Consider the following 11953-nt stretch of genomic DNA (forward strand, 5'->3'; position numbering starts at 1 on the left):
CCTCAGGCAGAAAGCAGCCAGGCTTTGAAGCTGCAAAGTTATTCAATGCTAATCAAGGTGGACAATGGAAACATTCACACGCAGACAAGAGTTCTTTCTACCACTCTGAACATTCCACAGATATATAAACCCCACTTGCTTAGTTTCCAACAGAACTCACAACCTCTGAGGATGCCTGCTATAGATGCAAGCAAAACGTCAGGAAAGAATGCTTCTGGAACAAAACACCTGAAGGGCCGAAGTTTGTTTATGCCTAGTAGCCTGTGACTTTACTTTCCCGCTTGAACTTAAACAATCCAATCAGTCACTTTAATAGTGCTTGGATGGAGACACAGTGGCTATTGGAGGAGGCAAAGCAGAGCTGAGGGGGACCTCTAGAGGAGACCCCCTCACCCCCCACCCAAAGGTGCCCCATCTGAACCTCACCTCACCCACTGTGCTCTTGAGCAAGGCATGCTTTTCCTACGGAGAGAGATTCAGCCCCTTCTTCTGATACTACTGACACTTTTTTTTTTGGCCCAGTTCCTTTTAGAAGCCAACCCTGGATTTTACTAAAGTATGTCTATTTTATGTGATCTTATTAGTTTTTATGATCTATTCTATTGTTGATTGATTTGTTTTATTGTTGTGTTTTTACATTGTTTGTTTATCCTGGGCTTGGCCCCATGTAAGCCGCCCCGAGTCCCTTTGGGGAGATGGGGCGGGGTATAAAAATAAAATTATTATTATTATTATTATTATTATTATTATTATTATTATTATTATTATTATTGCTATTACTATAATAGGACTGAAAAAGAGCTCCAATGCTATTTTCCGGCATTTATCAAAAGGTCTCATCAATCCTAAGCATGGGGGAGACTTACCCGGAGACATCATCATCCCCAGAATCTCCTCTGTCACTTCGCAATGAAGAGTCCTTTGGCCAAGGTCCAGCATGGCCCACTCCTCATCCGTGAAATACACAGCCACCTCTTCAAAAGTCACCTGGAGAAAGACACGTTATCTGCGAGACAAACCACGTTGGAAATATGAAGGTGGCTATTTGGGGGCTGCTGAAAAGAACTTAAATGGGGAAGGGAACGGAGTGACTGGAATAGCCCACAACAGCATCCACTGCCCCAGGACCAGGCTAGTTGGACAGAAGCGAAGGAAAAAAAGGCCAAGGATAAGATAGAGGGGATATGGGAACCCAAACTGACCCCCTCTTGGCCCATCAGAGATCCTCTCCCCTACCTGATTCAGTCTTGCAGGAGCTGCTATGGATTTATCAACATTAAGAGATGTGCTTGGACAGGGAGGCCCCGCTGTTATTTCAACATCTGCAAGGAACAGAAAAATAGGAGGGATATCCACCATTCATTTCTGACTCATGGCTTTCAATATTCACATAAAAGGGGGAAATCTGTAACCTATAGACACAAAAACATGGAAGGTAAACAAAAGAACTAAGGCTACCTGATGTAGGCAGGGACACATAAAAAATCTAAATAAATGCATGCCAAATATTCCTGGGAAAACAACATGGCCAAAGAAAGTTTGGAGGAAAAGGCATCAAAATTGGGAGAGAAGGGAATGGAACGGACTCATTGAAGGAAGACGTTCAGGAAGGAAAGACATACTTGGATTACGAACAAGATAGGTTCTGTAGGTTTGTTTTTAAGTTGAATTTGTATAAGTTGGAGCAGGTATATTTTAAGTGTATCTCCAGACATTTTTTTTTTTAGTTTTGGCTAGCATAGGGGAGTGTTAACACCTCTGTGGTATTTGTTTTGATGTCTCTGTCCCTGTTCAGAAGATTTCATCCACTTTCTGTCCCTGTGGCTATTGGATTTTCAAAATTTTGAGTTGTTGAGGAAACAAGGAAATGCTTCCAAGAGTGAATTTCCTTTTCGAGGGGAGATTTCCTCTCACTTCCTGTTGTTGCACCCCTGCTTGTAAATAAAAGTCATATGCTAGTAGGAAGTCTGTAACTTGGGGATTGCCTATATACAGAAAGAGGCAGAAGAGAACCATATTGATATTATACTCTAATTTTAGTTGGTCTTGGCTCACTTGGTATGGTTGGCTTGCTGGCTTTACTGGCTGTTTAATATTTTAATTAACTATTTTAATGGATAGTTATGTGTGTCTTATATAACTTATGCTTAATGTTTTTATACAAGATGTAAGGTAATTTCTAAGTTATGTTATCATTTAACTTTTCTTTAATTTTGTCATAATTGTTGTTTCCTTTTGAGATTTGATTAGTCTGTTTTATATTTTTTAATTTATGAATGTGCTTGGCATTGAATGTTTGCCGTTTTTTGTGGTAATCTGTCCTGAGTCCTCTCGGGGAGAGAGGGCAGAATATAAATAAAGTTTTATATTATTATATATTATATACTGAGAAGGTATTTTTGAATGTCATTCAGGAGGAACGTAGGGGCAATCTATATATGCATATCAGTCTTATTAGTCTATGCTGGTCTGAAATGGATAAAAATAATTGCACCCAATAGCTCACTGACCCCTGGAAATGGTTGATGGGGAAAGGATGCTAATTGGACTTTCGAAGAGGCAACAGCAGGTGAGACGGGAGAGAGGAAAAAGGGGAAAGGAAGGAAGAGGCTAGAGAAAATGTGTTGGCGAAGGCTTTCATGGCCAGAATCACAGGGTTGTTGTGTATTTTCCAGGCTGTATGGCCATATTCCAGAAGTATTCTCTCCTGACATTTCGCCCACATCTATGGCAGGCATCCTCAGAGGTTATGAGATATGCCTCACAACATCTGAGGATGCCTGCCATAGATGTGGGTGAAACGTCAGGAGAGAATACTTCTGGAACATCACCATACAGCCCGGAAAAAACACAACAACCAAGAGGCTAGAGGTTTTCATTGGTCAACATTGTCTGGTAGCCAGGACATCTACTCACAGATAGGGCCTCACCACTCATTTGTCCTTCTCTATAAACCAATTCTCATTTATTTATTTATTATTTATTTACAGCATTTATATTCCGCCCTTCTCACCCCAAAGGGGACTCAGGGCGGATCACATTACACATATAGGCAAACATTCAATGCCTTTTAACATAGAACAAAGACAAGACAAACATAGGCTCCGAGTGGGCCTCGAACTCATGACCTCCTGGTCAGAGTAATTCATTGCAGCTGGTTGCAGCTGGCTTGCTCTCCAGCCTGCGCCACAGCCCAGGCCTCATAGTGGTTAGGATACCTAAAACATTTAAAGGTTTTCAATCCATACTGCCCAGTTATTTCAGACCCACAACTTATTCTCTGTATCCAGATTCTGCATCTAAAATTCAACCATACAGTATTCAAAAAGCAACCTTTGATTTTGTCATCTATACACATAATAAAAGTAAAAATCTGTATGTGTGTATGTGACAGAGGTGTCCACTTACACAGATAGCCTCCCGCCTCCACAAACAATGTTAACCCACAGTGCTGAGGAGCCACCAAAGCCCTTCCTCCAATGACGTTACAGATTACAGAGAGCATCACATCCCACTGTTCCTTTCTCTCTCCATTGAGGTGGAATTTGCATGAACCCACCCACTGCCTCTCCCTTAACCCTTTCCTATTCTTTTCTATGGCACACAGCAACTGAACATACTAGAGAGAGAGGTTTGGGGAGAATTCACCATGATTTGTAGGAGTTGTAGGGACTAGGAGGTATAGTTCACCTGCAATCTAAGAGCACACTGTACCCCACCAACAATGGATTTGCACCAAACTTGGCACACAGACCCAATGTGGCCAACTTTGAAAACTGCTGGGGTTTGGATGTAATTGTCCTTGGATCTGGGAGTTGTAGTTCACCCGTATCCAGAGAGCACTGAACCCAGCCAATGTCGGATCCAGACCAAACTTGGCACACAGACCCAACATAGCCAACTTTAAATACTGGTGAGGTTTGGGGTGATTGGCTCACGATTTTGGGAATTGCAGTTCACTCACACTCATGCATTTTCTAATGGGAGCATTCATAAATAACAAAAGCAAAGACTAACTTTTTTCTAATATCACCTCAAAACAAACAATGCCTTTTTCCAATAATCCAGGTCCCCAAGCTAGTTTTATATAAAGACAACCTTTTATTACACCAGTATATCTAAAGCGCCGGTGGCAAAGTGCATTAAAGCACTGAGCTGGAGATCGAAAGTTCCCAGGTTCAAACCCCGGGAGCGGCGGGAGCAGCCGCTGTTAGCTCCAGCTCCTGCCAACCTAGCAGTTCGAAAACATGCCAATGTGAGTAGATCAATAGGTACCGCTCCGGCAGGAAGGTAACGGCACTCCATGCAGTCATGCCAGCCACATGACCTTGGAGGTGTCTTCGGCTTAGAAATGGAGATGAACACCAACCCCCAGAGTCAGACATGACTGGACTTAACGTCAGGGGAAACCTTTACCTTTTATATCTAAAGCAGGCATGGGCAAACTTCGACCCTCCCTCCAGGTGTTTTGAACTTCAACTCCTAACCAGCTGTTAGAAATTGTGGGAGTTGAAGTCCAAAACACCTGGAGGGGGGGTCAATGTTTACCCATGCCTGATCTAAAGGGACTTGAGCATCAACAGATTTGAGCATCCACAGGGAAGGGGGTCCTAGAACCAAACTCCAGTGGATACCAAGGGCCCACTGTGCTTGAAGGAAGGGGCCATGCAGAAAGGGACCCTGCTAGTCCTTACTTATTGAGATGGACTCTCCATTGACATCCTGCACCATCCAAGCAGGGTGTAGTGTCTGTCTGGGCTCCAAAGGACACTTTTCCACCTCATCCATCTCTTGCTCAGTTGAGCACTGCACCGGAAGAAGTAGCCAGGAGAGAAAAGAAAGAATAAAATCAGAAGATGAAATGAGGGAGGCAAGGTTAGCTGTACCACTCTGGATGATTTCCAGAGAAAAGGAAGGAAACACCAGGAAATTCTATATATAAAACATCACCCTGTTATTCATTTACATTCCATTTATTTTTCCCGGGAGAGGACTTCCAGGTTGCTTAGAGCACTTGAAACAAATACCATCCCTCCAAATAATAAAAGCATACAACAAATAAGCTATCTGTAGAGAACAATTTAAAACATACAGATTAAAGGAATGTAATACAATGGAAAAGCACATTGCAAGCCTTTTCAAATGCCTGTTAAAATTAAGTTTTTATTTATTGGGTGAATACTCTTGTTTTTCTCCCAGAATGGGATTTAAGGTGGCTTATAATACTTTTAAAAGATAGCATCAAAACAACTTATTTTATATAAGTTAAAAGGAAATAAAGAGGCTAAAAAAATACATATATTTATTTAAGCATTTTTTCAATAAAAGTTAGACAGCTCAAAACACATACACAAACATTTTAAAATAGCACATCACTTACACACTCATTGAGCCACACCAGTTAAAGTGGTGTCCAACTGCATTGACTTTACAATGTGGATACACTCCGAATACTTATTCCCTGCCCTACTGTTGATTAATCTCCTGTCACTTTCCTGTCAGTTAGCCTGATCCATCATTGACACTTGATTATACCTGATAGGTCCCTTTTCTAGGCTGGCCTCACGGTTCCTAGCCTTGGAAGCCTGCCACCCTCACCTTGCCTTTTCTTGGTGCCTTGGATCCAGGGCTAAGACAGCTGTTTAGCTAGTTTTAGAAGGTTACCCAGGCAGCCCAATTGTATTTATTCTACCCTGCAAAACAACTCATGTTTTAACAAAGTTCAGTTCTGAATTCCAAAGCAAGAACAGGGCTCAAGACGAGACATATCAGATCCACTTTCCTTCATTCATATAACACTCCAACTTCCAACTGACTCTCTTAACTCTCACCCAGCCCCTATTGTCCCCAACTGACTCACCCTCTCCAAAGACAACCCGCTCTTTTAATACTTTCTCTCCCTGAAAGCCTTCTCTGTGTGAGGATGAGCTGTGTTCCATTATTTTCAAGCATTGCTTAACACTCACTCCTTACTCAGTAATAGATTAGCAAAGTTTTTCTCCCTTTTTAAAAGTTTTATAACACCCCTTTCTTAGGTATAGTTTGAGTATCCCTTATGCAGAATTTCCAAAATCCTTAACTGTCCACTTGTCTGGCCAGGATAGTGAAGATTTGGTTTCCAATGGTACACAATCTTTATTTTGTGCACAAAACTATCAAACAAATATGCTTTAATTACCTTCAGGCTATGTGTATAGCATGTATGCAAAACACAAATGAATTTTGTGTTTAGGCTTGGGTCCCAATTTCAAGATCTCTCATTAGGTATATACAGTTAATTCTAAAATGCGAGAAATCTGAAAGACAGAACAGGAATTTTGGATAAGAGATACTCAACCTACATTCAAACTGAGCCTTTTCCCAATCTCTTGGAAATTTCACATGTTGCCACAACTTTTTACTTCAAGAATTGTTTTTGTCTATCTGTATTACATAACTTCAAGCACAATCCACAGAATCTCTCTTTTGTCTCTTTATTGCAGTGGTGTCAAACTTGTGGCCCTCCAGGTGTTTGGGACTTCACCTCCCAGAATTCCTGGCTATTGGACAAACTGGCTAGGGCTTCTGGGAGTTGGAGGTCCAAACATCTGGAGGGCCACAAATCTGACACCTCTGCCTTATTGGATCACCTGATTCCACCTTTCGTTCACAAAATTCCACTGCTTGTCATCAAATCAGAATGACCAGGATGAAACACACTCACCTGCTGTGTCTTTTTCTCTGCCTGACTCATAAGGAAGCCTTCTGCCAAGGCCACTGCTTGGCAAGGGGTCTCTGGCCTACAATCCCTCAGCCAGTCCTCCATCTCTGGGGGAAGGATGGCCAGGAACTGCTCCAGGACCACCAGGTCCACAAATTGAGCTGTAGCATGTTCTTCTTGCTTCAGCCACTGGTGGCAGAGAGCATAGAGTCGGCTGCAAACCTCTCGGGGTCCCAAAGCCTCCTGGTACTCAAACTGCACGAAGCGCTGGTGCAGGACATCTGGACTAAGCGCGTCCTCCCCCAGGTTCTTCTCTATGGTTTTTCCAGATAACTCCCGTTTGTGCTCGGTCTGAACAGGATCAAGGCCTTCTCCTAACTCGTAACAAGCTGCATCGGGCTTTTCCATTTTTATTCTTTTCTCCCAAGCAGTTCCCAACATGGCCAAAGAAATATGTTGCTCTTCTGCCATGTTCTGTTTCACGCAAAGTTACTGAGGATGCCGAAATCTACAAAGAAAACAAAGTTTCTGGGAATTAGCAATTCTGAAGACTCTCTTGAGGCAAGAGACTGTTTCAACATCAAATTCAGACAGGAAAATAATTCTCTTTTCTATATAAAAGACAATTACCTTCACCTCATGGGATGCAGCATTCCTCCAAAATGCTCTGCCCCTATCAATTCACCACCTCCTCTCTTTGACTGACTTCACACTGAAGAATTAATGCAGTTTGACACCACTTGAGCCGTCATTGCTCAATGCTAAAAAAGTCTGGGATTTGTTGCTTGATGAGGCAACAATACTCTTAGACAGAAAAGGCTAAAAACTATGTAAAACTACAACTATAAAATAGGAAACCATGATGGAGGTCAGTTTTCCTGATTTTTTTTCCAGCTGTGGTTCGTTGAATAATAATAATAATAATAATAATAATAATAATAATAATAATAATACTTTATTCATATACCGCTCTATCTCCTCAAAAGAACTCAGGGCGGTTTCCAACATGTGTGCAAAAACAGCCAATTGTCAGAACCATCATACAACAACTTGAACATAGCAAACATAATAATCTGTGAGTGGAGAACCCATGGAGGTCTAACTATAGTACCATATTTCTTCAATTCTAAGGCACAATTGATTGTTAAGATGCACATTGATTTCAGCTTTATTTATATGTACAAAGCACCTGCGATTCTAAAACATGCCGCATTTTAGATATGTTTATATGGGGGGTGGTATCAGCACCAACCTAAACATAGCTATATATCATATTATATGGATGTTTGATGTGAAACAAAATTTGTGTTTACTAAACCATCGGAAAGCAAAAATATGCCATTAGAATTTGGAATGCTTCTGGATAAGCAATGCTCAATCTGTATTTTTTTATCTTTCTGCAGTTAGGCAATATAATAAGACACAATCAGCCCGCCCCCTCCCCAAACATCATAAATCACAATGTTTCACAGAACAATGGGTTCAAATTTCAGGAAAAGAGATCCCACCTAAAAATTAGGAAGAACTTCCTGGTGGTAAAAGCTGTTGAGCAGTGGAGTATGCTGCTGCCTAGGAAGATGGTGGTGTTTCTTTCTGTGGAGATTTTTATTCAGAAGCTGGATGGCCATCTGTCAGATGTGCTTTCAATGTGTGTTCCTGCATAACAGAAAGAGGTTTATTATTTTTATTATTTTATTTCTTAACTTTATTTTTACCCCACCTTTGTTCTCAATAACATGACACAACCCAATAAATTTAAAACATGGCAAATAACAAAAATTTAAAAGAAATTAAATATTTGTGTCATGGATATAAGTTAAAATACTGTTGAGATATATTTACTTCACTCTATTATCACTTTTTTTTTTCTAAATGATGTCTCCAAAATTAGGGTGGGCATTAAATTTGCGTAACATGGTAATGTTAATGATGAACCAAAGCAAAAGGGGAAACTGCTTCAGGAGGTACACCTGGAGATCCTATTTGAGGGATGTCATCTGTAATTTAATTGTCATAGCTCAATGCTATGTAAACCTGGGATTTATAGTCTGGTGAGGCATCCACGCTCTTTGGCAGAAAAGGCTCAAGGACTTGTCAAACTGCAGCCCCCGTGACTCCATTAACATTGAACCAAGGCAGTTGAAATGGATTCATTCTACAGCATAGATAGACCCCAAGGTTTTCTTTTCAATTACTGAAAGCTTTGGTGCTCTAAAACTTTTAAGGAATTCTAAGCAGGTGGCAACTGCAATGGCCATATTACAAAGCATGCACCTTTGCTGTAGCAACAGGCGAGTTGTCTGTTCCCTGTAGCCCAGGCATGGGCAAACTTGGGCCCTCCAGATGTTTTGGACATCAACTTCCACAATTCCTAACAGTCTCAGGCCCTTTCCTTTTCCCCCTCAGCCACTTAAGCTGAGTTGAAGTCCAAAACACCTGGAGGGCCCAGGTTTGCCCATGCCTGCTGTATCCAGCCCCAGTTAGCAGTCTGGCTGCTGGAATCAAGGAATGTACCACCATGGCCAGATCTGATTTCTCCAGGAACGGGCACAGTTGGTGCACTACCTTTAATTGTGCAAAAGCAATCCTGGTCACTGCTGATGCCTGGGTCTCCAGGTTCAGAGCCGAATCTAAGAGTGAAACCCCCAAACTGCGAACCTGCGTTTTCAGGGTGCGTGTGACCCCTGGGATCTAGATCAAGGGAAGTCCTGGTGCCTCTCTATTCTGCTTCGGTCAGACCTCTTTATCTGGAATACTGTGTCCAATTCTGGGCTCCACTGTTCAAAAGAGATATTGACAAGCTGGAAGGTGTCCAGAGGAGGGCAACTAAAATGATCAAAGGTCTGGAGATCATAAATCCCAATGAAGAGTGTCCTAAAGAGCTGGACATGTTTAGCCTGTATAGACAAGGAGACATGATAGCTATGTATACATACATGAAAGGATGTCCTAAGGAAAAGGGACCAAGCTTGTTTTCTGCTGCCTTTGAAACTAAGACTAGGCGCAATGGGTTCGAATTACAGGAAAGGAGATTCCATTGACCATTAGGAGAACTTCCTCACTGTAAGAGCTATTCAGCATTGAATACTCTGCCTCAGAGTGTGAGGAAGCTCCATGCTTGGAAGCTATGAAACAGAAGCTGGATGGCCATCTGTCGGGGGTGCAAGCTGCCTTGAGTCCTCTGTGGGGTGAAAAGGGTAAAAGTATTCCCCTGACATTAAGTCGAGTCGTGTCAGACTCTGGGGGTTGGTGCTCATCTCCATTTCTAAGGTGAAGAGCCGGCGTTGTCCGTAGACACCTCCAAGGTCATGTGGTCACTGGTGTGACTGCATGGAGCACCGTTACCTTCCCGCTGGAGCAGTACCTATTGATCTACTCACATGTACATGTTTTTGAACTGCTAGGTTGGCAGAAGCTGTAGCTAACAGTGGGAGATCACTCTGCCCCCCGGATTCAAATGGGGAGGGGTGAGAAAGGTGGGGTATAAATGAAGTAAGCAAACAAATAAATATATAACACACACACACACACACTAACATATCAGATAGATAGACAGACAGATAAGTCCTCCCTAAACAGGGCTATCATGGCTTTGTACGCCTCAACCGCTGATTCAGTGACCTTTCCCATCATTATTTTTTGTCTCAGCAGCTCTATGTTAGCTGAGTTGATTTTAGTTTGCAGCTGTTCATCTAGTTTGGCTGACCATCTATATCTTATCCTAGATTATCTCTCTTCCAACCCAGCAGGTAAAAATTTATGTGTGTCTCTAATTTCTTTTTCAAGGAGAGTTAGTGGCAGGTGATCACTTTCAATTTTGGGTATGGTCCTAAGAGATCTAGCCCAGTTTTCGATGTTTCTAGTTATCAGACAGTAATCCACCATGCTCCCACTTTGTTGTTAAAAATAAGTTCCCCTCTAGGGTCCTCCTTACATGTGCCATTTAGCACTAGAAGAACCAATCTGTAAATCATTTGTAACATACAAAATCCTGCGTAGTTCAATGTCTTGTCATTTGATTTCCTATCTAGGAAAACTCTACCCTCTTTGAGATCCCTTAAAAGTGCATACTTGGCTTTTATCTCAGAATCGTTGGTTCCTATCTTGGCGTTTATTTAGGTCTCCTATTATTAGTATTGGCACCCTAGGGTGACTAATCATTTGGGATAAAATTTATTCCTCTAATCTTAGCCAGGACTCTTCTATTTGGCTTTTTGTCTTAGAGGGTAGAAGATAGGCTGTTATGATTATTATGTTTGTTGCTTCACCTTTAGCAGGATTCCGTGTGTTATCTGATCCGGAGAGATATGTACATACAGTGTTCCCTCACTACTTTGTGGTTCATCTTTCGTAGATTCGCTGTTTTGTGGTTTTTCAATAAACTCTAAAAGACTATTAGTAAAGGTAAAGGTTTCCCCTGACGTTAAGTCGTCATGTCCGACTCTGGGGGTTAGGGCTCATCTCCATTTTAAGAGCCAGCGTTGTTCGTAGACATCTCCAAGGTCATGTGGCCGGCATGACTGCATGGAGCGCCGTTACTTTCCTGCTACATATTGATATACTCACATTTGCATGTTTTCGAACTTCTAGGTTGGCAGAAGCTGGGGCTAACAGCGGGAGCTCATTCCACTCCCTGGATTCGAACCTGTAACCTTCTGGTCCACAAATTCAGCAGCTCACTGTGCCACCAGGGGCCCAAAAGACTATTATAAATCATAAAAATTAAAATTTACAGCCTAAGGAAGGAGAAGCCGAAGGGAAAGAAAAGGAGCCCAGGCAGCAACGGGAGGAGAAGGAGGCGATTTATCAACACACGATTGGTTGATAAAGACTTAATACTAAATACACTTATCCAAGCTTCACTTATCCAAGGTTCTGTATTATTCAAGGAAGTCTGCCTTTTAGTAGTCATTGTTTTTGTAGCAAATGTTGCAATGTTTTGGTGCTAAATTCATAAATACAGTAATTACTACATAACATTACTGTGTATTGAACTGCTTTTTCTGTCAATTTCTTGTAAAACATGGTGTTTTGGTGCTTAATTTGTAAAATCATAATGTAATTTTATGTTTAATAGGCTTTTCTCTTAACCCTTCCTTATTATCCAAGATTTTTGCTTATCCAACGTTCTGCCGGCCCGTTTATCTTGGATAAGTAAGGTCATGTGGCCGGCATGACTGCATGGCGCGCCGTTACCTTCCCGCTGGAGCGGTACATATTGATCTACTCACATTTGCATGTTTTCGAACTGCT

At 41.7% G+C, this 11953-nt stretch overlaps 1 protein-coding gene across 1 annotated transcript in view; it reads right to left on the reverse strand.

The window, feature by feature from the left end:
• The window catches only part of LOC100559755 (zinc finger protein with KRAB and SCAN domains 7), a 53101-nt gene that overhangs the window by 6468 nt on the left and 34680 nt on the right, over positions 1-11953 (reverse strand). The window contains exons 6-9 of the mRNA XM_062969292.1: positions 6704-7188; positions 4695-4806; positions 1237-1322; positions 867-987 (exon numbers count right to left, since the gene is read on the reverse strand). Of these exons, the coding sequence (XP_062825362.1) occupies positions 867-987; positions 1237-1322; positions 4695-4806; positions 6704-7188 (804 nt within the window). The remainder of the gene's footprint in view (positions 1-866; positions 988-1236; positions 1323-4694; positions 4807-6703; positions 7189-11953) is intronic.

The sequence above is a fragment of the Anolis carolinensis genome, chromosome 2 (assembly GCF_035594765.1).
Source record: "Anolis carolinensis isolate JA03-04 chromosome 2, rAnoCar3.1.pri, whole genome shotgun sequence".
In the NCBI taxonomy this organism is placed as follows: domain Eukaryota; kingdom Metazoa; phylum Chordata; class Lepidosauria; order Squamata; family Dactyloidae; genus Anolis; species Anolis carolinensis.